Source organism: Eschrichtius robustus, chromosome 14 (assembly GCF_028021215.1).
Source record: "Eschrichtius robustus isolate mEscRob2 chromosome 14, mEscRob2.pri, whole genome shotgun sequence".
In the NCBI taxonomy this organism is placed as follows: Eukaryota; Metazoa; Chordata; class Mammalia; order Artiodactyla; family Eschrichtiidae; genus Eschrichtius; species Eschrichtius robustus.
Window position 1 is genome coordinate 20,429,418 of NC_090837.1, and position 26,221 is coordinate 20,455,638.

Sequence of the window (26,221 nt, forward strand, 5' to 3'; positions counted from 1 at the left end):
AGTCACTCAAGCATCTGTTTACAGCACAGAGTCCAGACCCCTTGAATCAGAATCTCTGGGGGAGGCTGTGGAATCTGTGATTTAAGCAGCTCTTAGGCACAGGAGCCTTGAGGAATCACGGGTGGGACTAAGGCAGCTCCTTCTTCTGCTTTGAAGCCCCTTTGGCTGATTTCTCGTTCCTTCGGTAAAGGGATGTGTTTCTTTCCCCATCATGTTTTCTGCATCCCACACCTGTGTGGTTCCTCACCCCAGACTCATTTCTATGTCCAGGAGGCTGACTGGCGCCGCCCCAGGTGTACAGGGGCCCATGTGCATCCCCCTGCCCCCAGCACAACCACAGAACTGAGAAATGTCTCCAGAGCTGCCAGCCTCGGGCCACAACCCTGTTCCCAGTGGGCGGGAGCCAGGAGGCCCTTCTTCCTGCTCTTAGCAACGCGGCACCTCTGCCAACAGAGAAAACTTCCCAGCAGAAGTTCCTGGGACCCAGATAAGGCAGAACAGCCACAGCTGTTAGAGGAGTGCAGCCTCTTGACCACGCTGACTCCTACACATCCTACAAGGCCCAAGGCTACTTCCTCTTTAAAGACTGCCTTGTCCATTCCTGCCCTCTGTGGTCATTCCCATCTCTAATCCCCTGGGGTTCACAGAGTCCCAGGCAGTCATCATCATCATCATAACAGCTCATGTTTAGGAAGGGCTCACAACCTTCCAGGCACCAACTCAGCTCTTTATGCGAATTCTCTCAGGCAATTTTCACAACCCCACGAGGGTATTATTGTCTCATTTTTCAGATGAGAAAACCAGGGCTCTGAGAGGCGCAGTAACTCACTCAGGGTCACATGCTGGCAAGTGGCCCTGCTGGAATCTGGATCCGGCGCCTAGAAAGGTACTAGGCCGGGAGCCGGAGGTCCTGGGTCCTCCTGCTGATCCCACCCTGAGCCTGGGGCAGGTCACTGTCTTCTTATCTGGGAGAAAATGAAGAGGTTGGACCAGATCTCTAAGAACCCCCTGCTCTGGGGCTCTTGCCTTATGGGACCAGCCTCATCTCCACCCGCGGTGGGGTGACCCAAGGCATGTCACGCATGTGTCGGGAACTCAATGGTGTCACTTCTCAACACAAATGAGTGCCTTCCAGGAGTCAATTTAGGAAGGCAGACCGGGGATCCCTTCAAGGTCTTTCTCACAGTTCTTGTGTCCCTCCTACATGCTGGACCCCGTGAGGGGCCCTGCAGCGTGCACCAGCTCCCTTGATCTCACCAACTCACTCCTCTCTCATTAGCTGAAGAATGTGCCAGAAGAAAGTCCCAGCAAGTGAGCTGAAACGGGTCAGCAAATAATGACAGTGTCGCAAGCACAGAAAAAGAGAAATACTCAGAGGCGTGCTCGCAGGTGTGTGTGTCCGGGTGGGGGCTGGGGAGGAAGCTGAGGCCACACCATCCCTATTTAATAGGGGAGGAAACAGGTTCAAGAGACAGAACCACCCCTGGTTCTCACAGCTAAGAGATGGCAGGGCTGGAATTTAAAGCCAGGTCCTCTTGGGCCCAAGCCCACTGCTTTTCTCTTCACCAACTAATGGCTATCACATCCTTACACCCGGTGGTGGCCTTGCGATCCGCACACGTCCTCCGAGTCTAACCAAACCGTGCCCTCCCCAAAGGCCGGGATCCGCACCTGGGCAGCAGGGAGGGAGGGAGGTGGTGGGCGGGCCTGAGGGACAGGTGGGAGTCTGATGGAGGAGGAGGACTGAGTTTGACTCCCAGATTCGGTCTTGGACAAGTGGGTGGAAGGAGGTGTGGAGCAGCAGGAGGAGGGATGTGGTGGGGAGGTCTAAATAGGTGGGGGGCACAATCAGAGTGGTGAATGCCGAGCGGAGAAGGGCCTGGAGGGAAAGCAGAGACCAGGTGGGAGATGCTCCTAGCCATGCAGGAGGAGGAAGAGGAAGTGAGGGCCAGGCTGAGAGCGGCTGCAGGGCTCCTGGGAGAGGGGGACGGACTTGCAGGCCATTGAGGTGGTAGATCAATAGGGCTTGTGATTAACTCGGGGTGGAGGGGAAGTGGCGGGAGGGGAAGTGGTGGGAGCTGTCAGGTCCCCCCACCCTCTACCCCCTGGCCAGTGAGGGCGGGGCTGAGGTTGAGGACCATGCTGAGTCTAATCCCATCGAGCAGTGGGTCCTAACCTCAGCCAGAGTCAACAGAGGCTTCCTTGGATTTTTTTCGGAATGCTGTGACATCTGCGCGCCACGCCAGGCTCACCTACTTAGCAAGACTCACCTCCCACAACCAGGCCCGCGGGATCCCAGCACCTCGTCCTGTCTGCTCATGAGGCCTGCCCGGAACTCTCCTCTCCTGCCCGAGGGCCCGTGAAGAGAAACCTTTCAGTAAACTCACAGCCAGACCCCCAAGTGAATTCTGGAGTCCTCCCCAGCGTCTGTGGCCGTCTCATCGGCCTCCAGGGCCCCAGCGACAGGGCACGACTGCCCAGCCGAAGACAGGATTGCTTGCTGCCCGGGACCAGGCTGGGAACAGAGATGCCACACGGGCCAGTTTATTCCCGTTTCTGCTCTGTACAGGTATATACAGTTGGTGTGAGCCTATGGTACATTATTTCACAAAGTTATCTTACATCCTTTGCACACTCCTCCTGGGCGGGAAGTACCTGCGGACGATGAAGGAAAGGACACTCACGGGAGCCAGTCTGTTGCTGAGGACATGCACGGGGGCGCTCTCCCACCTGCTCCCGGGTGCCGGAGGCTTCCGCAGTCTTCCTCCTGGAGCAGATGGAGGCTGGCGGGGGCCAAGCAGCACCCACAGCCCCCACCACCCGAGCCTGCCTGACCCCACCGAGTACCATCAGCAGCAGGACAGTATCCCCCGGCCCCTCACCCCCCGCCCGTCACGGGGCGCTGGCGTGCATCTTCTCCAGGCAGCTCGTCCAGAAGGTCACCAGCCGGTTGTCACGGTTGATGCAGAAGTCCGTGAAGTCCTTCAGCAGCCGGTCAGCAAATCTCTCGTCACCGGTGGCACTGGAGCGCCAGGTCTTGGTCAGCATGGTGTTGTAGGCCCAGCTGTAGCCCACCCTCTCCTCGCAGAACAGGCTCTGGCTGGTGGAGCTGGTGGAGTTGCGGCGCCGCCGTGGCTGCCCCGAGAACTTGCGCTTGGAGTAGGGCAGCTGCAGGAACACCGTGCCTGTGGGGACAGGGGCCAGGTCACAGTGCCGGGAAGGAGGGAGGGAGGGTGCCCGGGCCAGCCCCCCCGCCCCCACCCCCAGGGCTCCCGGTCCTACCTCAGCCTCCCCGACCCCACCCCGTCCACGCTGCGCCTGGAGCGCCTCACCTGTGACGTGGATGTACTGAGGCTTGGTCTCAGCAGGGAAGTTGAAAGCAGAGGCAGAATATTTATCTTGAACAAACCCAAACCTAAGGGAAGGACAGGGAGACAGGCCGATGAGGGGCCCCTGGGCTACAGGGACACGGTGGGGGGCAGGGGGGCGCGCTGGGGGGAGCGAGAGTGTGGCTAACACGACTCTCCGACGGCCAAGGGATCTGGAAAGTCTCTTTCGGGTGGAACGTTCAGGCTGCTTCTCACTGTCCTCACCACTTCCCACCACCCTGGCCCCCTTTCCTCTCTGGGTGCTGAGAGCCTCTCACCTGCCCAGCTCTCCCTCATCCAGCCTTCATCTCCACCCAGCCACCCCCCCACTCCCTCGCATCGGCCCTCCCCCCTGCACCCACCCCCAAGACTGTCAGCTCCCCCGGGGAAGGCCCTTATCTTAACTCTGCTGAGCCGGGCCCCTCTCCCCTTCCTCTGTTCTCCCACACTAAGCACACAGTAGTTCTCAATAAAGGCTTTGCGCTGAGAAATATCATAACTGGAGTCCTTTCCTTAAGGCAAGGAAAGCTGGGACCCTGCCTCGCTGTGTTCTGGAAACAGGCAGGAGGGGCCATTTTTCATCCATGGCTTGTTCTATTCCTGGTTTTTCTATTTCCACAAAGTGCATATATTATACTCTACCTGCTAAGTGCTGTAAAGGATGCATTGGCAGATATGGCCCCTGCCCTGAGTCTGAGGGGTTTATGTAATGAAGCCTGTGATGAGGCAGAACTAAAGCAGGGAAAACCCTGTCTCCCTTCCCGGACTGAGCTCCAGGGAGGTGCTGTGTTGCATCCTCTACAGAGGCTGCTGGCTTTACACGGGCACTTGATAATTATTTACTGAAGAACATGTGAAGTCAGACACATAAATTAAACAGATCGGCTGACGGGCACCGCCAGCTCATCACTGTCAGCTGGTTCTAGCACATGCAGGAGCGGCTCTGGGGTCTGCCCTTCTTCCTCTCTACTTTCCGATCAAGGCTCTCTACTTACTCAGTGTGGATCAGCAGGACCTGCTGACAAACTCGTCTTCCTAATAATAACTACCATCTCCTGGGGTCCTAATAGGTGCTGGGAACGTCAGGGAACCCTCCCAACAACCCTGTGAAGGGGGAGAACTCGAAGGCAAAGCACCTCACGGTTCCTCAGCCAGATGCCGGTGGAGGCCGAGGTGAACCAGGCCTGTCTGCTTCCCACATCAAAGTCCTTTCCCACTGACCTCTTCATTGACCGCCCCGAATTGCACCCCCTCCTCCTGGACGGAGGAAGTCAGGTGCCCTGGCATTCATTTCACAGCCTTTACCAAGCATCGAAGAAAAGGGCTGAGTAAGGTCTAAGGCAGGCCTGGGCCGGCTTGGGTGGGGGAGGCCGAAGATTCCGGACTTTATCCTGCGGTTGGTGGGGGGCTGTGCACGGAGGGGGGTGTGCCAGGTGGGGCGGGGACAGCTGAAGGCGCCTGAACAAGATGATATGACACTGAAGCAGGCACAGGAGGCTCTGATTTTCTATGAATAACACAAGGCAGCAACCGGACACTGAGTTAGTGATGTTCTAGAGACACAGCTGGACCGGCCTGGGGGGTACAGCTAAGCCTAGGAAAGGCTCTCCCTGCTATACATATTAGGTACCAGTAAATATCTACTGAACATATCTATTGCTTTTTAACCATTCATTGTCTTCTCAACATGTGTCAGGAGGCTCCTGACAGATTCTACAGTTTTTCATCTCCTGGACAGTTTGGCTCCAGGTCTTGTAGGAGGCTGAGGAGAGAGCTCTCTGCTCTCCTACGGACTGGAAGAAGAGGGAAGCAAGTCTGAAAAACTACAGCTCCAGGAACTGGACAGGTGGTGCTCATCTCTGAAACCAAGGCAGAGGGACCAGCCGGAGATAAGCAGTGAATCTGTCACTGGCTGTCACTGGTGGACTGGGTCCATCTCCCCAGAAAGGGAATGAACTGGGCTTCACTGTGGTAACTGCTATTTGAGACCAACAATGATGCCTCCCCACGCTTCCCTCTTGCTAAGGGACAAACCTGTGTGCGATGGCTTCCTGGAAAAGGTGCATTCGGTCCCAGTACGTTTCTGGTTCAAAGCCTAAAAGGAAAAAAGAATAAATGCCGAGTTGTGATTCCAAGATTTGAAAATCTCCCTGGGTCCAGCCTTGGGTATCCTTCACTACTCTTGGCAGTGCTCCCCCCTGGAGCCTGAGCTCTGCTTTTTCACACCACCTGCTTTCAGAAGCACCAGCCTCCACCCCAAGGAGGGATATCCTAAAGACAGTAACAGCCCTCAAGCTCCATCAGGGTCTAGAAAGGAGAGGAATATGAGTCCTCAGCGACCAGTGTGAGCTACCAGAACTTGGTATGAGACTCATTCTAATGACCGTCTGTGCCAAAAGCGGAAAGGAGCAGGATGTTAAACTACAACCAAAAGATAAGCTTGAAATGCATGTTATTTGCTTCTAAGGAGAAAAAAAAAAAATTCCCAGTCTTCCATTTTAGGGGTGGGGAAACTGAAGCAAATCAATATAAAATGATTTTTGGAAACGTGATCAGCTGGGGAGGGGAGGGGAAGGGGGCGGGGCAGATGAGTGCCCGCCCCCACCGCCCACTTCGTGCTGCAGCCTGGCTGGTGTGAGAGCAGGAGCAGGGTGAGGAGGTGGCAGGGCTGAGGCAGCTGTCACACATAAGAGGCAACAGGCCAGGGCTGCTCTCGGGATCAAGGTACTGCTGGGGCAGCAACCACACGAGACCTCGTCCCAGAGGCCAGGGGTGCCCGCAGGGGCTTTGTTGCTCTTTCCATATTTGGAATTTTATATCTAGGATAGATTTGAGGATTCCGGGTAACCAAAGAGCAGAAAAGAGAAAAGACTTTGGCTTTAATAGATAAAAACAGACACAGCGTATTCTTGTCAGATTTTTAAGATTTTGAATTCCCTGTTATCAGAATGGGAGATAACAGGAAGAGAGGTGGCACAGAAGCAAGAAAACTGATTTTTAGATTCAAGTCTTTATTCCTTTCAACTAGGACTCCTTTCGTTCAGCCGTAACCATGGCAACCAACAGAGGATGCTGGTCTTGAAGACTGGGTTACGACTGGCAGGGAAAACCATCGGTTTACACAGAAATGTCCTCCAGTGCCAGCCCTGCGAGCACCCCTGTGCTGTTACAGTGAAGGTGGAAAACCCCAGAAGAGTCTTTGGGTGGTATGGGGGGAGATCTCACCTTCCCCTCAACATATTAAAAACAGCAGTAGGAGGCGGTGCCTGGCTTAAAGTCATCAGACGCAGACATAATCACCTGCCATTTCAGGACGGCAAAAAACAGTCCCCCCTCGGCCACACCGTGAGGGTAAACGAGAACGTGTGTGTGTGGGGGGGTTGGGGGGTGCTTTGTAAACCCTAAAGATCCCGGGATCTTCAGCCTCCAGGGACCGTGGGGCTCACCTGGAATCCCAACTATCACTTAAAACACTGTGTCTATACAAAAATGTCTTCCAAGATGTAAAGAACGTACAGGTGGGCCTTCGGAACAAAAGCTCTTTGCACCCTGGGGATGGGGGCGCCGTTTCTCTGCCACCAAACACAGCACAGACTCATAAGAACTCAGGAAAAAGCATCTCCTTCACCTCAAAAGTTTTTTTCTCCACACTGATAGATAATTTCTACGCCTGAGAATCTACAGGGCTCTGACACACCAGCAGCGACTCTAGCTTTTCGTTATAAAAAGATCATCCATGAGCTCATGGGGTGCTTTGTAGGAGCTAATTACATGCTCATCGAAATGAGTGCTTGGTGATGAAAAGTCCGTGCTGTGTGAAGGCAGCTCATCCCTCCATCTGTCTACACCTGCCCTCAGAGTCTGGTGGACGAGGGTGGAGCAGCGGGTGGGGTCGGCCCCATGGTCTCCATTCTGGGGAAGCACTCTGAGGGGGTCCCGCGTCCTCCAGGTGCTGACGCATCTCAGCTTTGCACAACAGCACACTGTGTCCTGTTTTTGCTTTCAATGCCTCCCATTTCCGGCCTTTTCTCGTGGAGTAGCAGATCCAAGCCTCCAGTGAGGATCAGATTCCTGCTGCTCAAACCAGTAAGGCTGGAGCAGAGGGAGGAGGGTGTAGGGAGAAGCCTGGTGCTGCTCAAGATTTACAGAGCACAGCGCCCTCTCCCACCCACCGTCCCCTCCAGGCCTTACAAGGGTCTTCCTGAGCTAGTGAGGCAGCTCTGGTCGCCCCCATTTTAGGAATAAGGCATTTGAGGCTCAGAGACATTAAGTGACTTGTCCAGGGTTGCTCAGCCACTAAGTGAAGAACCAGGATTAAAACTCTGGCCCCAGCACTTCCCTGGTGGTGCAGTGGTTGGGAACTCGCCTGCCAGTGCAGGGGACACGGGTTCGAGCCCTGGTCCAGGAGGATCCCACATGCCACGGAGAAACTAGGCCCGTGTGCCACAAATACTGAGCCTGCACTCTGGAGCCTGCGAGCAACAACTACTGAGCCTGCGTGCCACAACTACTGCAGCCTGCGTGCCTAGAGCCTGTGCTCTGCAACAAGGCGGGGCCACCGCAATGAGAAGCCCGCACACTGCAATGAAGAGAAAGCCCGCGCACAGCATCGAAGACCCAATGCAGCCAATCAATCAATCAATCAATCAATCAATTCATAAAAAACAAACAAACCAAAAAAACCTCTGGCCCCCTGTCTACAAGGCTCCTTCTTTTCACTGGCCCGTGAAAAGCTGGCCTCCATTTTACCAAATTGAAAAAAAAAAAAAAAAAGCTGGCCTCCAGGCGCCTAGAGAGGCGACCCTGGGGGAAGGGTCTACGCGGGTGACAGGCCCTCCGGAGTGGGGTGTCTCTTACTGTCAAACAGGTGCTCGTTGCCCTCCTTGAGCAGGCAGCTGATGTTGAGCGGGATGAAGAGCTGGGCCCGGAGCGGGTCGCCGTACAGGTAACTGGGCAGTGCAAAGGGACCCTCCAAAACCGGCACCAACAAAAAGCCACAGGAGGTGGCCTTGCGATGCCAACCTTGGACCTGGTGGGAAGCACAGAAACACACAGCGTCACCTCCAAGTTCACACTGACAAGAGAAGTAACTTCCTGAGGAGCGAAGCCACCCGAGTGATGGCCTGCGTATTGATCCACACATTCATTGATTAATGTCCGCCGGCTCCAGACCCACCCTGGGAGGAAGAAACACAGTTGAACCTCCTGTGGATCCTTGAAAGACTGGGAGGTAAGCGCATGGCTCCTCCTCACAGCCTGAGCTTCTGCAACTTCAGGGTCTCTTTCGGGAGGAACAGACTAGGGAGAGCTATGTCCTGCCTCTTCTTGCTCCATAGGATGTTGGAGGAAAGTCACAGGATATAGGTTAAGTCCTTCTAATTTTGTCCTTTATCAAAAATTTACTAAGTCCAAAGTATCAAATAGGAAAACAATCCACTCAGGCTGGCTGAGAGGGACAAGACGCGGGCTGCAAGATGATCATGGTGGCCTCTGGCCAAAAGTGACAAGCGCTGACCTCGCAGAATGAGAGCTGCTCTCTGCAAGCTCCCAAACGCCATCTGTCTGAAGACTGACCGAGAATGAAAGTTACTGGGGCTTAACGACAAACCTTCCCCACTCTTAGCTTTTCTCCCAGGAACACTCCTAACCATGACCAAAACACCAAGGTCTCTGCTTGACCGAGTAATTTCTAAGGCTTATGTAATATTTATCTAAATAAAATGTGATTTATCACAAATGTGGACATGGCCTTAAAATAATAATTAACCTACACTCGAGATTCTTAAAAACTTAATAAAATCATGATAAAAATACGAGCAGCTTTCAGTGGGTTTTACATGAATTGATGTGAAAAGTGTACTTTTTAAAAGATGGATGTTAAACTCCTCTGAGGAAATAAATACTCTTCTTCCTGCCAAACTATATCTGTGTGTGTGTGTGTGCGTGCGTGTGTGTGTTTGTGTGTGAGTGAGAGAGAACACTGTGGCTGTGTGGTTCTGAGACAGGGTCACCTGGTGGGGCTTCTGAGGAGGACGCTATCGCACAGGGCCAGAGGGTTAGTTCTGGCTGGAGGGAGTGGTCATCCCGGCGCTGACCCGCTGGGGACGAGCTGGTGTCCCCTGCAAGCTGAGCAGAATGGGCAGCTGGGCGTCTTTTTTGATTTGGACCTTAACAATGTTCCCTGGATGGGAGTGTCTCCATGGGAGGGGTCCTCAAAGACAGTAATGCCATTTGGAGGCAGACAGGGGCTGGGCAGACAGAGACGTGGACCAATCTCTCCCACATCTTATGGGGATAAAACTAGGCTTTTGAGCCCCGGATAAAAAAACCTGTACGTTGCCAGCCGACACTGTGCTCCTTTCCCTTTGGTCATCTCCTAGGCTCTTCACAAACTCTTTTTGAACTTTCCAGCTGCTTTCAGCTGTGCAATGAGATGTTTGGGCCAGTGTTGGAGGGGCGTGGGACTCAGTTGAAGCCATAGAGAAATACTCTTTGGGGCTGAAGGAGAAAGCATATAAAAAAGAGTAGGAGACTGTAAAGATGGCTCAATAGGGCTCCTGGAAGACACTGACAGCTCGGCTAAGGAGCATTTATTTTAGACACACAGCCTCGGATGGGGGGTGGCCAGGAGCAATGAGTGACCTGAGGAGGCAGCTGCACCAGGGCGGACGAGAAGCAGAAACAGGCAGGAGACCAGCTGAAACAGGGCTTCTCAGCTTTGGCACTCGAGACACTGGGGCTGGGGGAGTCTTTGCCTTAGAGGCGGTGTTGTGCTCTGTGCTATAGGATGATGGGCTACATCCCTGGTCTCCCCACCACCCGCTAGACCCCAGGGGCACCCCCACCATTTGGGGCAAGTAAAAATGTCTCCAGATATGCCAAATGCTCCTAAGAGGTCACAACCACACACCTCCCCCACCCCTGTAGAGAACCAGAGTTAAAAGCAGTGATGTTCACGAACAGAGGATTGAGTAGATAAACTATGATACAAACAAGCAATAGAGTATTCTGCAGCCCTTAAAAATAATGAGGCAATGTCTTCCAAATTGAGCTGATGTAGTGTATTCTTGGTTACCAAAATACTCAGGTAGCTTTGGAACTTTGAAATGGTAAATATTCATGATGTATAAAAAAAACATGATACAGGGACTTCCCTGGTGGTCCAGTGGTTAAGAGTCTGCGCTTCCACTGCAGGGGCGCTGGTTCGATCCCTGGTCGGAGAAGTAAGATCCCGCATGCCACACAGTGTGGCCAAACAGAAAAAAAAATACATGATACATAACTGTAGAATCTTAATTACATAAAAATGGATGCTTAGTTGCATAGATACACAAACGGGACCTAGAAGGACATGTCAGACTGTAAAATACTTGTGATTACGGATGACTTTGATTTTTACTTCTTGTGTTTTTTTAGTTTCCTATTACGCACATGTTAACTTTTAAGAAACAAATGTTATTTTAAAAACTTTCCCCCCAAAATGAGGCAAAACAAATTTAAAAAAAAACAACAGTGAGGCCGACTTATTTATATTGATACAGAAGATATATAGGTGATAGGAAAAACACAACAAGGATAGTAAATATTCTGAGCTACTATATCTGTTAAAAAACAAAAAACAAAAAAAAGTAAAAGTAACGGGGCCTCTATATGCACAGAATCTCTCTGCAAGTACCAGCAAAGTGGCAGGGCAGTAGATAGAAGTCCCAGGGAACAGGGTGAGGGTGGGAGAGAGGGTTACGTTTTGCTCTACACCAGTGATTCTCAACTGGGGGCAATGCCCCCCCCTCCCTGGGGACATCGGCAATATCTGGAGACATTTTTGGTTGTCACAGGAGGGTATGCTACTGGTATTTGGTGGGTAGAGGCCAGGGATGTTGTTCAACATCCTACAATGCACAGGCCAGGCCCCCCATGACAGAACCATTGGCCCTACGTGTCAGTAGCACACCAAGGGTCAGAAACCCTGATCTACATCCCCTTTTCGACTGTTTGAATTTTTCACTATGTTTAATTTTTTGAAAGAGGCTATTCCAACAGTCCAGGTGAAGGTAATAGGAGCCTGAAGTGAAAACAATTTTTTAAGTGGCGTGAATCTCTACCGAGCACCCGCGCGCCCGTCTGCCAGGTGAGCCCAGGCCCAACCGCACATAAGGGGGTCTCACCATCTCAAAGAGCACAGCGGCGGTCACCGCCATCCAGTGCAGCTTGATCTCGAAGGCCGCGTTCAGTGAGAAGTTGCCGTGGTAGTAACAGCTGCACCACTCCAGTCGGTCTGTGCGGTTGTTCACATCCACGTCCAGGGTCACGGTCCTCTGCTCTGGGACAGTGGCAGCTACATGGCGGGGGGGGAGGTTGGTGGCCAGGGGAGGGAAAGGAAGGCAGGGGGTGAGGAGGAAGAGCAAACAACCGAGCATCCAGATGTGAAACTGCAGATTCCAGACGCTTCCTGGAAATCAGCTAGTCCAGGGCTTGGCAAGTGCTTTCCATAAAGGTCCACGTAGTAAATATTTTAGGTTTTGCAGGCTACAAGGTCTCTGTTCCAACTATTCAATGCTGCCGTTATAGTGCAAAAGCAGCCTTAGATATTACCTAAACGAGTGGGCGCAGCTGTGTTCCAGTAAAACTTTACTTACAAAAACAAATGGATTTTTAGGGCAGTCAGGCTACTCTGCATGATACTATAATGGTGAATATATGTCATTATACATTTGTCAAAACCCATAAAACGCACAGCACCAAGAGTGAACTCTAAGGGAAACCATGGGCTTTGGGTGATAATGATGTGTCAGTGTAGGGTCGTCGACTGTAACAAATGTCCCACTCCGGTGGTGACGTTGATAGCAGCGGAGGCTGTGCATGTGTGCAGGTTGCGGGGGGCAGGGAGTATATGGAAACTGTACTTTCTGCTCAGTTTTGCTGTGAACCTGAAAGTGCTCTAAAAATAAAGTTTATTATAAAACAAACAAATGAACAAACAGGTGATAGGCCAGATGTGGCTGGTTAAACCATAGTTCGCTTCCCCTAATCTAATCCAACTCCTGATTTACAGATGAGGAAACAGCAACCCATGGAGGAAAAACGTCTTGGCCAAGATCAGAGTCAGAACCTCAGCCAGGCTGAGCCCCAGATCTTCCGATTCCAGTGACCACGAAGGGACACGATGGGACACGATGGGACACGCAGCCCGGACCACAGCGAGGAGGAGGTCTTGCTTTTCTGGTTTCAACCCAGGAAGGCAATAGTTCTATAATCTTTTCTCAAGAAATGAAACCTCTTAATGAAGGCTAACGCTCTGTCCCAACAACCGTGTGCTGCCCAAGGATGCCAGGTCAGCACCAAAGTAGCTCATCCAATCTGGGCTCCTGCTCAGAAATCCTTCTCAACCAAGACAGGGGTGTTTTAGAGATGGGTCAGACTGTCAAGTTCCTGACCAGACTAAAGGCCCGAAGCTGGCTCAGAAGTAAGAAGATCAGGGCTCTGCTCCGCCTGGCTGGGCACTGCCACACATGGGGCTTCCGCAAACTACGATTGGACCCTCTTTCTCCCCTGCCCCCTCGAATCCAGTGGCATTTCTTTGTCTGCGGCGGTCAGCTTAGTTCTGGGTTCTGCAGGTAGAAGCCCCGAGTGGCTTTTATCACACACAAGTAACGGCTCTTGAGTCAGCAATTTGAATGAACTTGTGCTGGGGGGGCAGTGGAGCTGCCACTCGGACGCTGAACGGGACCCAGGCAGACCAACACTCAGCTGTGAGGTACACAGCTCGTCATTCTCTCAAAACCAGAATGTGCAAAGTGGGAGACGCTGTCGACTTGGACTGGGAAGACCTAAGCCCTGCCGTCCAAGCCCTGCGCCCCTGAGAACGTTGCTCCACCCCTCCTGGTTTGGCTCCTCATCTGCAAACTGAGGGGGCGCCCGTCCAGCTGCTTTGCAGAGGAGAGGGGGGGGTCAAGTGAAACGTGGATGAGAAGGGCTCTCGGACCCCCCTCCTGCCTTCTCCTCTGGCCACCCTCCCTTGTGACTCTCCTCCTTTCCTCCTGCTCCTGTTATTCCTTCCTCCCAGTTTAAGCCACGGGCTTATCACCACTGCTCCATCAGAGGTCTGCCCAAGACTGCCACGGACGCTGCTTAAGGTTAAAGAACTAGGCGGCTCTGGTGCTAAAAGTCTCATCAAAACGAGTTTCTGTCTCTGCCTCGTGTTCCTGACTCCTGACACCACCAGAGTAACCCTTTACTGAACAGCCCAAACTCAAGGAAGTTTGCTCTCTGGGCTTGGACAGTGTGTTCTCTGTAGGTGAAAATCCCCAGTCACGAAAGAAAGGGCACTCGGAAAACACCAGCAGTGACTTTGCACATGTCTCCTCTCCCATGTGGCACGTCAAGTTCAGAACAGGCTGGTCTGAGGAAGGCAGAGGAAGCGCACTGTTCAGCCTAGTGGTTACGGGCTCAAGATACCACTGGCTTCGCTCCTCAGTAGGGGAGGTGACAGTGCAGACGCTGCCAGCGGGCTGAGGATGCTGACAACGGTGTGAGCCCAGCTGAGGTGCAGCCCCCGGCCAGTTCTCTGCATCTCTCCTTGACTTCCATGAGGACCGACTTGTTCCCCTTGGGATAGGGAGATACAGCGAGGCCAGTGAATAAGGACAAACCCAGGCTGAGCATCCTTCACCCGGGTCACAGAGAGGGGTTGTCAAAGACCCGAGGAGGGGATCGGTGTCACGGGCAGAGAAAGAACAGTATCTCAGGGAGAGCAGTGAAGGTAAAGGTAACAACCAGCTCTGCCCATCGACAGAACGAGCGATCTCGGGAGTGAGTGCCACGTGGGTGGGAGTTTTCAAAGAGCGGCTGGCTCCCCACTCCTCAGGTCTGCTAAAGAAGACATTCAAGCATCAGGGTTTGGACCGAGGTGCCCTACAGCCCCTTCTGAGCCTGAGATCCGGTGGGCTGTCAAGAGAAGGCTGAGAAGTAAAAGGCGTGGGACTGGCTCAAGGGAAGCAGTGCTGCCTCTTCCGGGGTCTCGGATGCCCCTGAGCTTCACGGCTCAGCGACACAGGATGACAGGGGTGGGGAAGTGGAGCCACCACAGACCAAGCCAGACAGGACCATGTGCCACCGTCAGGCATTTCAAAACAAGTTTTCTGCTGCTAACTTCCAACTGAGAATTAGGAATGTCTAAAAAGGAACACATCAAAATGAATGAACGAAAAAGGGAGCAGGTCATAAATGATACAAAGGCCTTCTTCCCCTTCTATATCATGTTGATTTTTTTCTGAGAAAAAGACTCAACACTACAGATAGACCAATTTCACTTAAGTAAACAATACAGTAAAAGTCTATGTTCTAACCTGAAAAAATGCTGGGAAGAAGGATCTCATGCCCTAACACAGAGGTGGGAGGGGTGTTACTGGAGAGAAGTAGCTGTAATAATGCCGTGTTGGGTTTAAAAGGAAAAGAAAACCACTTCCTGTGGGAGGGGTGGTGGGTAAGGAAGCTGATGGAGTAAAATTCCACTATAACAATCATGGGAGCCATTGAAAACCTAGTAAGTGGATGTTTTCCCAGAAAACATGCACATATGAAAGATTCTGCCTAGTTTCAGAACCACCGACCCTCCTGACACCCCTGCACAGGGTGAAGAACACCCCAGGGTGATAAACTACCCGCTGTAGACATAAATCTCTTTGCCCCGACTCTTCCTCTTTTTTGGACGTATTTTCCCATATGCTTTTCCTTTTTGACCACACTTTTTGAAGTAACTAAGAACCAAAGCTAAACCAAATGACACAAATCTCATCCTGAGCTTCAGATGATGGCAGTCACGAGAGGGTTGTACCAGCGACTGCGGGAGAAGACTCTGGAAATGAGGATGTCCCTATAGAAACTGTCAAGATAGCCTCCAGAACCAAAATGACGACGCATTTCCCAGAAGCAGTAACCCTAACCAAGGGGTAAGTGCAGCACACGGGCTGGGACCCTGCACACACCCCCGTGGGGACCTTGGTGAGAAGTGGTGGTCTGTCCCCTGCCTCTCACACAAAGCACTGGCCACGATGGCTCTGAGCAACCCTGAGAATCTGGAAACTGTGACGACTAGTAACGTTTCCATTCCACCAGCTAGGCAAGAATTCCAATTAGCCGGGCACTTCTGGGCTAACCAAGTAGAATGGGGAATTTCCCTGGAGTTTGGCCTATGTTACGTTTGCTTCCCTCCTTCGAGAGGGTTTTGAGGGTCTCTCCAACCTGCCTTTGAGGGAAATCTCACGACGCCCTGCCTAGAGCACGCATTTTCTAAAGACGCTCACATCTCGACCCATCAGTCCGGTCCTTGAGAGCAGAGGTCACCACTGTTCAATAAGCAGGTGTTCACCCCATCTTAGGGCTGCAGGAACCGAGGAGGGGAGAGAAGAATCCCGGTGTGCATCCCTTGATGGGGTAAGCACATTTGGGGAGGGAGGGCAGAGAGAAGGGTCATGCACAGGGTGAGTGCCTGGAATGGACCACCTCTGAGGTCCCTTCTTCTTCTGAGGTCCTAGGATGTTGTAGTCATGGGACAGCCTCTGGCAAGAGCTAAACCAGCAGGGAGCACCAGCTCACATCCCCTGTGTCCTGAGCCTCCTGGGAAAAGTGGCCACACTGTCTGTCCCCTCCTGTCCATGGAAGATTAGTGTCCTTCCCTGATTTGACAACTGCCGAGCCCTGTTGGTTGGTTGGGACAATGATGAGCTCGACCCAGTAGGCTGGTGGAAGCCGCACAGGAGCTGCGGTGCTAACAGTCACAGTGTGACAGCCGCAGGGGCCCTAACCCTGGTTCCCGTGGCACCACCCCTTTGGCTGCCCCTCTGCTCAGCCACCCGCCAGTGTGTCCCCGGGCTCCACCTGCTTGGGCACCTACCTAAAAGCGCAGCCGCCTGACTCCGGCCCCCGAAGCTGCGGCTGAAGGAGCTGTGCCTGCTGGCGTAGGAGGCCGGCCGGCTGGGCAGCCAGGGCAACAGGAAGGCAGGGATCTCCGAGTGCAAGAGCTCCTCGGCCACGAAGGCCACCTCAAACCACTTGCGCTGGAAGCTGGCGAAGTCGTCCACCGCCGTCGTGTGCCAGGCAGTGGGCTGCTGCACGGCCACTGGGAAGGGCAGAGGGGAGGGGGGAGCCCTCAGCGCAAGCTCTCGTGTTCTCACCGGTTCACGCCCAACACAACGCTAACAAGCCAGACACAAAAGACCACGGAGTGCGTGAGGCCGCTTGGGTGAAATGTCCAGAACAGGCCAGTCTTTAGAAACAGAAAGCTGACTGGTAGTGGCCAGGGCCTGGGGGAAGAGGAGTTTTGGAGGGAGCCCTAATGAGGACGGGGTCTCCTTTCAGGGCGATGGAAGAGGTCTGGAACTAGATAGAGGTGGTGGTTGCATGACACCTAGAATACTCCAAGCCACTGAACTGTTCCCTTTAAAATGGTTAGCTTTGGGAACTCCTTGGTGGTCCAGTGGTTAGGACTCGGTGCTTTCACTGCAGTGGCCCAGCCAGGTTCAATCCCTGGTAGGGGAACCAAGATCCCGCAAGCTGTGCCCCACGGCAAAAAAAAAAAAAAAAAAAAAAAAAAAGCCAAATAACTAAATAACTAAAATGGTTAGTTTTATGTTACGCAACCTCTCCTTCAATTAAAAAAATATTTTATCCCCGGTTTCAGACCTCTAATTTCAGAGCATGTGACAGTAACTGGGGGTTTTTCACCTTGAAGGTAAGGTGGGTGTCTACTGGTCAAACTCAGAATTTAAGGGAAGAGGGGTGATGGACACACTTGGTGTCTACGAGGAAAAAACCTAGACGGATCCACTTCCAACACATGCTTGGATAAGAGCGCCAGTGAGTGGCACCAGCCGCTTCATCTGATGGAGGATTCCCGAAGCCCAGAAGCCGAGAAGCCGTCTGTCTGCAGGGTGGGAGTCACTCCCCGCCAAGGTCCCTGTGCGCTCGGGAGGGACTGGAGATACTGGTCGGAACCCTGGGTGCCTGCAGCTCTGATCAGGCTGGAAATTGCTCCCCTTCTGGGAACCCCTTTTATTCATTAAAAAACAAAATACTTGAAATTTATCTTGGAAAGCTTGCTAGTCTTCCTGGGGGAAGAGATGGAGTCTGAAGGCCCAGCAAGTAAAAAGTGCTCTCAGTTAGATGAGAGCTGTCATGTTATACTCAGACCCACCTGCACTGGGTGGGGGTCGGGGGCGCTGTGAGTAAAGACAGAGACCAGCAAGTGAGCCGCGGGCATTTCCTCAGCCTCTTTTAGGCTTATCTTCCATCCACACTGTGCTCGTCAAGAATGTACTGTGGCTTTAAGAAACCCTTTGTCACTCTGGTGATGCTCAAAGTAAGTACAGATGCTCAAGGAGGCTGACGGATCCCTCAACTTAGGGGACAGCATCACACGAGAAGCCCGAGAAGCACCGTCATTTAACGGAGCATGTCACCAGGAAACACCTGCCCCACGGGCAACAGTTCGCCTCACCTCGCTCAGGCTCTCTGTCCATCACTATCTTGTAGAAATAAAAGCCGTATATGAAGGTCCGCCAGACTTCGCCAGAGGCGTGTGTGATGAGCTGCTCTTCCAGCATTTTCTAGAAGGAGAGACAACGAAGCTCTGAAATTCCTGCAGGGGAACATCTCAGAGGTGCAGCCCTCAGACCCCACTCTCCACCCCCATCAGCTGTGACGACTGCACTGTGTTAAATGCTGTGCCTGGTGTAAATTACATTATAAAATGCAAATGCATAATACAGTATCATCAGATATTTCAAACATACAGAAAAGTATAAAGAAAATCCAGGTCATACCATCAGCCAACTTCAACTAATTTAACTTTTTGCTATACAGACTTCAGAGCTTTTTGTTTAAAAAAAAAAAAAAATCTCGGGAATTCCCTGGCAGTCCAGTGGTTAGGACTTTCACTGCCGAGGGTGTGGGTTCGATCCCTGGTCGGGGAACTAAGATCCCGCAAGCTGCGCAGCACAGCCAAATAAAATAAAATAAAATAAAAAATAAAAAATCTCTATGGATTCTCCCATGTCTCACTCCCCTTCCTCTCTCTCCAGAAATAAATGGTTAGTGAAATGTAATTCTCACGCACGTTTTTAATAATTTTATTATATAGACACGTATTGATCAAACGGCACTGATTCCCCATGGGGGCCTCTGTGTGGACACGACAGTGTGAACCGACCTCTCCCCTTCCCCTCCTCTTGAGTTTAATTCCAGTTCAGAACAGTGTCATTAAATTCACGAGTGCTTGCTCAGTGCCTACCATGTTCCAAGCAACACGGCAGGCACTGGTGATGTGGAACCGCACAGTAAGGGATGGCCTGTGCTCGGGGGGCCTGGTCAGGGCAGAGGACGAATGAGATGTGGACAGACCCCACTCTGCTGTGCCCAGTGCTCGACAGATGACGCGCAGGGCGCCAGGAAGATGCTGAGGCAGAGGGAGGGCACTGCCTGGGGATCCTTCACAGAGATTCCCCCGAGGTTCAAAAGCACAGATTCTGCCCAAAACATTTCAGTTCCGGTGGCAGATTATGCCCGATGTTTAAGTCAGGGTAAAGTAGCGTCTTTCGAACCAAGACCTGCTCTATGATTCGTTGATCCCAGACAGGCCTCACACTGACTAAAAACAGACTCTTACTCCACCTGGCGACCTCGTTACTGGCGAAGGCCCCCGCTCTGTGGTCTTACCTGCATGATGTCGATGGCCATGGCCTGCGTCTGCACCCCGTCCACGTTGTTCACCAGCCAGTGTACCACCTCCGCACTGATAAAGCAGCATGGTGAGAGGCCCTTCTGCTCAGGGAGCAGCTGGACTCCTGTCCTGAGTTCCAAGGTGGCAACAAGCAGAAAGAGAAGGTAAAAAAGAAGGGACCCCCACTAAAGCATTTGATATCTGAAGTGAGGATCCCCACAGCTCAATTTCTCCACACTAATCCTAGACTCAGAGAAATCCCTGTGACAGGACAGAAGAAGGTGTTACAGAGGAAAAGGAGAAGGGGGAGGAGAGAACCTGGCCTTCAGAGAACACCTATGCTTGTCGGGCATTACACTGGGTAATTTACATGATTATTTCATTCAATCCTCACATCGATCCTGTGAATCAACCATTATAATCCCACTTTACAAACAAGGTAACAGAGGCTCAGAGAGGTCAAGTAACTTGCCCAAGGTCTCACAGCTGCTGAGCAGTAGTCAGGTATAAACCCACCAAACCACGCTGCCTGAGCACCACCCCAGCTTGGGCCACGGGATCCTCCCACTGCTGCACTCATTCATGAGAGAAGCCACTTACGAGGGGTGCTTCATGGCCTCCAGGATCTCCACCAGGGTGGAGGAGGACGTCAAGGAGCTGGCCGCCAGCTGTTGAGAGCTGTAATACAGAGAAGGAGAGTGAAATTCCCGAGTCTTGACCCTCTTTCTTTGCTTCTTACAGAGCTGGAAACCAGGATGATATGGACATTGAAGGCATTCAAGCAAATTCTGGACAGTTACATCCTGGAGATATCTCACAGGGGGGTTCCTGCTTCCAAAGTGTATACGTTTAAAAAAAAAAAAAAAAAAGATTCAAAGTGGTTTTGTGTCCAAACTTGCTTCCTTTAATAAGCATCTCCCCTCTGAATAATCTGTCAGGCTTGACCCCTTCCAGGAAATCTCTCTAGAAGAATGCTCTGGGCCTTTCACACATCACATCATTTAATCTCACCAGAGAATGCTCGGTAACGTGGTCAGAGCACAGGGGACAGAATCCCAGGATCATCACCACCAGCTGGAGGGCCTCTGGTTTTTCTTGGCCTCAGTTTCCCCGTCTGAAAGCTGGGGACGATACTATTCCTGTCTTCCAGGGTTGCTCTGAGGTTAGTGTGTGTAAAATACTGTGCATGGGACTGACACCCACAAAGTCCAAAACGGTAGAGCATACTAAACACAGTAACAGTAACATCCACCCTTTGGAACTTGGAGACGTACAAAGAGCTGGTGAAGGTCAGAGCTGGGAAGCGTCAGGGTCAACATTTGAATCCCATCTGCCTGCTCCAGCGCCCAGATCTTTCCGTCACCTGCTGCCCGAGTTCTTCCTCGATGGTACTATGGTCCCTTAAACATGCTTAATACTCAGCGACCGAGCCCAGATTACTGGGCATGGGACACACAGGGCCACCCATCACACCAAACCTGGGGCTTATCCGGAAGCTCCTTAAACCCCTCCCATTCCTCAGTCCCAGCCTCCTCTTCCTACTAGGCGGGTCCAGGACCCACTGGAGCATTTCAGAATCTCATGGTTAAAGAAGACTCTAAAGACCCTGGAAGTGAACTAATGCCTGAGTCCTCGCGACAAGAGTCTGGACAGAGGCCGCTCCATTGTGTGAACATCTTCAGTGGCAAAGAGCTTGCTTCCCTGAGGCAGGACCAGCTGCTGGGGAGCTCTTTATCGTGAGATAGAGTGTGTTCTCTGTAATTCAGTCATTGGTCCTGATTCATGTTGTTTTTGGCCTTCTCATCTCCAGCCTAAACATTCCCAGTTCCTCTTCCAAAAGCAGAAGAGAACCTGCCACGTGAGCAACGAGGAAGCAGAGAAGTGCACGCCTTTCCTGTGCCCTGGGCTGCCGGAGCCGAAGCGTCTGCCAGACTTGGCAGGGACGTGGGCCTGGGGAGAAGACAGAGGCCAGACAAGGCCAGGCCTGCGGCCGCCTCCAAACTGACCACCTCTACCAGCCAGTATAGACGAGATGCAGGTAAAACCAGCACAGGATGTGTGACATGCAAAGGAAACTGCGTGGCCGCTGACGGGGACCAGCCAGGTGAGCTGCCTCAGATGACCTTCTGCGCTCAGGTGAAAGGTCCAAAGTCATGTCTCTTAGACCATTTAGCTGAGGACCACTCAGTCAGTGCAGTGAGGGAACAAGAGCAGACTGGACAGAATTACGATAAACCGAACGCAGCTGGGAAGGATATAAAAAAGAAGTTTCTCAGATTTGACAACAGCATTAAAAGCTGGGCACTTCCTCCAGCAAATGAGCTCCAAGCAGCTTCCTTTTCCCCTGGTTATTCAGGAACAAGAAAAGAGCCATGGAGGGACTTCCCTGGCAGTCGAGTGGTTAGGACTCTGCGCTTCCACTGCAGGGGGCACGGTTTCCATCCCTGGTTATGGAACTAAAATCCCGCATCCCACACAGCGCGGCCAAAATAAAAAAAAAAAAAAAGAAAGAAAGAAAGAAAAGAAAAGAGCCACATTGGGGCACGATAATTGACCCATTCACTGTTCGTCCATTTCCTCAGGTGGCGTGGACTGACTGCACCTGATATAGGCAAGGCATCGGGCCACGGGCGCCCCGTGCGGCAGGACGGGTTCGCTCTGGGCCCCCTTCCTGAAGCCCACTCCTGCACAGTGCTTGATGCTTCTCTGTGTCTCTGCGGCAACCTCTTTAGCTGTCCTGTGAGGAAGGCAGGGCACTGACTACTAGCCCTGTCGAAAGGTGCTGGTGAGGACTGACTGTCTGGGCTCCCAGATATAACTTGTGGCCAAGTCAGACCTTGGGCATGGGATGCGGACCCCCAGCCTCTGCAGCCTTTGAGGTCAGACCAGCCCCACCGCCCAGGAGCATGAGTTTGGCCTTTCTGAGTCTCACCTGCTGTCACTGGAGTTTGCAGAGGGGAAGCCCTGTTCCCCTGAGCTCTGCGAGTTCCCAAAGGTGTGGCTGTTGCCTCTGTCCACGGACTGGCCTGTGCTCACCCCCAGACTGGTGCTGTCCGACATCGGGGCGGCCGTCTGGTCCACAGACACCTGTAGGAGATTTAAAAGTTAACACCAAAGGGAAAAAAAAAATCTTTCAGGCTATTCACACGCACGGTCTTTCCCATTCCTCTCATTCCCAGTCCCCACTAGTCCCTGGTTGAGGAGCTAAAGGAGTCCAGGGACCACCCTGGTGGCGTGTGCCCCCTTCGATCGGAGCCAGTGCGGGGGGCAATTCCTGTGCCCCAAACCGAGGCCACGGGAGGCCAAGGTGCACAGTGAACCCCTGGGACCAGGACCTGACTCAAACCACAAGATTTACACTAAAGAAAACCCCCACCAAAGGAGTAAAGAAGTCAGCATCATTCCTCGGGGTTGGGAGAAGGGAGAGAGCACGGTTAGAGACAAGCAGCTCTTCTGGCCCCCAGTCTTCCTCACTGGCATCTGTCGCAGGTGCAATCAGTCTTCCCATTTGCCCAGGTTCACAGCTCAGGTGCATCTGAAGCTCCCTTCTCCAGCTTCACCTCTAAAGAGAGGCCTCTCCTGTGGCCTCCCCTCCGCCAACTCCCACGACCCCTCAGGCATGCCTGCCCCACCGCCTGGCTCCCACTGACCCCCCCAAATCACACACACCCTACCTGTGAGCACTCCAGCTTCATCTTCCTAAAGGATAGCTCCAATCCCATCACTCCATTACTCTGAAATCTTTCAAGTCTCCCCACGAGCTACCGAACTGAGAACCGACTCGTGGCACCGGGGCTCTGGCTCAAACTGCCCCGCCCACGCTCACCCACGGCTCTGTTTCCAGCCGAGTCAACCCTGTGCGTTTAATCCTGTCTGTGTGCCCCACCAACCTGGGACGCCCTTCCCCGCCACCACAGGCTACAAACGCTGTGTTTCAAATGCTGCTCCCTTAGTGAAACGTTCCCTGACTCACTCTGCCCCCATCCCCAAACAGAAACTGTCTCTCTACTTTGGGTCTCTGACCCCTGCCTGGGAGCTGCCAGGTTTTGCTTCATTCATGGTTTTCTATCTGTCTCATTCCCTTTAAACAGCTTGGAGGGCAGGACTATGACCTGCCCACCTAGAGAGGCTGCACCCCACAGCAAACATCTGGAGAGAACAGCAAGCCTTCCAGAGTACTTCTGGAAAAATCTAAGACTCCTAGTCCCTCTTACATGGGGTTCTCGAGTACTTCCAGAATGTAGCCTTATATTATCAGATACTCAATTGGATGATGGAAAAATCACTCCTTCTAAAACAGGGTATCTCGGGACTTCCCTGGTGGCGCAGTGGTTAAGACTCCACGCTCCCAATGCAGGGGCCCCGGGTTCGATCCCTGGCCAGGGAACTAAACCTCACATGCATGCTGCAACTAAGAGTTCACATGCCACAACTAAGGAGCTGGAGAGCCGCAAGTAAGGAGCCCACCTGCTGCAACTAAGACCCAGCTCAACCAAATAAATAAATAGTAAAAAATAATAATAATAAAATAAATAAAACAGGGCATCTCAACCACGGCATTATCGCCATTAGGGGTCAGATAAGCCTTTGTTGTGGGGACTGTCCTGTGCATCCTGGGGTGCTGAGCAGCATCCCTGGCTCCTACTCACCAGATGCTAGTGATGACCCCCTTATCATCTCCCTCTGCTCCAGCTGTGACAAATAAAAATGTTTCCAGGTATTACCAAACGTCCCCTAGGAGACAAAATCACCCCTGGTTCTAAAAGAACCAATTTGCTCTCCTACATCAGGCTCAATGAACTGCCAAAACAAAAAGGACCAACAAGTCTTTGCCAGCACCATAAATACTGAGAAATGCAGCAAGAAGCAGCTTGCAATTACCAGCCACCACCTGCCCCCAACCAGTAAGACTTAGGAATAGATGCTACACCGTAAAATTAAGTTAGAAGCTAACGGAGGGGACTAGACTCAGTTCTCAGGCACAGAAGCCTCTAGGTGCTGCCTCTCTGGTGGGGTCATCTCTCGTCTACTGCCCCTGAGAATGCCCCACCAGCCTGAACCAGGAAGTGGTTAAGAGTTATCCTCTAAATCAGAAATTGGCAAATATTTTCTGTCAAGGACCAGATGGTAATTATTTTAGGCTTTGTGGGCTATAAAGCCTGTTGAAACTTATACAGTTTCTGTATAAGTGAAAAAGCACAAAAGCAGCCATCGATGATGTAAGTGAAGGGGGTGTGGCTTTGTCCTGATAAAACTTTATTGACAAAAGCAGATGGTGGGCCAGATTTGCCCCACCCCTGCTCCATATCACACAACGTCCATCTTTCAAGAGGCTGCTCAGATGGGACTCCTCTGGTGGTCCAGTGGGTAAGACTCTGCACTCCCAAAGCACGGGGCCCAGGTTCAATCCCTGGTCGGGGAACTAGATCCCACATGCCATGCCGCAACTAAGAGCCTGCGTGCCGCAACTAAACATGCCTCAATGAAGATCCTGTGTGCCACAACTAAGACCCAGTGCAGCCTAAATAAACAAATATTAAAAAAAGAAAAAAAAAAGAGGCCGCAGAGAAAGGCATTTTGCTCAGATCGTAATACCAGGAAAAGTTATGCTTCTCCCCAACAACTGGTTTGTCTTTATCTCATGACCACTCTGAATCCTGGAACAGATGTTTCCCACTTTTCTTTGGCTACCAGGAAGTGCAGAGCTGAATTTAGCAGGAAACTCTAAGTACGTTATAAGACCTCGTAGGATGTCCTGTCTTATTTTTTCTTTTCCTGAATTTCCCCATCTAGTCACATTTTTATTCTGGAGGTTGCATTTATTTCCATAATCCACCTGAAGAAACTTTTTGGAATAAGACCAGTGGGAAAAGACAGACAAGGAGGGCTAGATGGACAGAACCGCCATCATCTCACACGGAGAGCGGAAAAGAGCCAAGCAGCAGAGGGAGGTGCTTGGTCTGGGATGGGTTTGTCTTAGGAACCTCATTCAAAACCTTCCTTACAGAAGGACCCCATTAAACCTGTGCAGATGGGACCTTCCAGAGGTGAGTTTAATCTCCCATCTCCTCTTTGGAGTGGGCTAGATTTAGTGACCTGCTTCCAGAGTATAGAAAGGGGAAACAGCAGCTTCACAGTGGAGACAGCTGGCAAGTACCACATCACCAAGCGATGACGGTTCACGTCACCAGTGATGTTGTGTAGACCTTGTGGACCTCCATGGGATGTGATGAGATGGGTACTTCACCTCTGAGGATTCTTTTCAAAAAGCTATAACTCCCGTCTCGCCATGAGAAAAACATCAGACCAACCCAGATTTGGAGACTTTCTACAGGATATCTGGCTAGGACTCCTCCAGACCATCAAGGTCATTAGAAAAAAAACAACCCAAAAAACAAGGAAAGACTAAGAAACTGTCACAGACCAGAGGAGACTGGGGAGACATGGCAGCTAAATGCAACGTGGTGCCCCCGATTGGACCCTGGAACAGAGAGGACGTTCACAGAAAAACCAGTGAAATCCAAATAAAGTTTGACATTTAGTTAATTAAACAAACAAACCAACAACCCTCACTGGCAACACCAACCCCTTCTCCTCCTGCCTTCCCACACACCCAAAGCTGTGGGAGAAGCTGAGAGAGGGGGCTTTCCCAAGGACACCTCTGAAATGAGCATCAACCACAACACGTGCCCCCATGGCCCCCAACCCCGTGCCTGTCAGAGCCCTGCTTGCTCCTGCTGGAGGACAACCAGCCACCAGGACACAGCAGGACCCGCCAGCCCAGCCCTCAACTGTGCATTGAGGCCAGTGTCCCACCTGAAGACGAGGTGGGTTAAGCAGGGCTCCTGGCCTCCAGCCACCCAGCACCATCCGGGCACAGAGAGGCCTCATAAAAGCACTCATGATGGAATCCCATATACCTTGTAGAGCTGGAGAATAACCCCAGCCCCACAGCCAGGATGTTTTCCAAGGTTTAATATCATCAGGGAAGGAAGGAATATCACCCCTCATCAAAACCCTCCCCTGGAGTTTGCGATTGACATGTACACACTGTTATATTTTAAATGGATAACCAACAAGGACCTATGGTATAGCACAGGGAACTCTGCTCAATATTACATAACAACCTAAATGGGAA

At 52.0% G+C, this 26,221-nt stretch overlaps 1 protein-coding gene across 3 annotated transcripts in view; it reads right to left on the bottom strand.

Annotated features, from left to right (window-relative positions):
* Positions 1-2,554: 2,554 nt before the first annotated feature.
* Positions 2,555-26,221, bottom strand: part of DEPDC5 (DEP domain containing 5, GATOR1 subcomplex subunit) — a 91,219-nt gene continuing 67,552 nt past the window's right edge. For all 3 annotated transcript variants that reach the window (XM_068563220.1, XM_068563221.1, XM_068563219.1), the window contains 10 exons: positions 22,016-22,170; positions 19,684-19,761; positions 19,080-19,212; positions 17,863-17,971; positions 16,261-16,485; positions 11,534-11,703; positions 8,226-8,397; positions 5,403-5,463; positions 3,333-3,415; positions 2,555-3,185 (listed from right to left, as the gene is read on the bottom strand). In XM_068563220.1, coding sequence (XP_068419321.1) covers positions 2,893-3,185; positions 3,333-3,415; positions 5,403-5,463; positions 8,226-8,397; positions 11,534-11,703; positions 16,261-16,485; positions 17,863-17,971; positions 19,080-19,212; positions 19,684-19,761; positions 22,016-22,170 — 1,479 coding nt within the window. In that variant the 3' untranslated portion in view covers positions 2,555-2,892. The remainder of the gene's footprint in view (positions 3,186-3,332; positions 3,416-5,402; positions 5,464-8,225; positions 8,398-11,533; positions 11,704-16,260; positions 16,486-17,862; positions 17,972-19,079; positions 19,213-19,683; positions 19,762-22,015; positions 22,171-26,221) is intronic.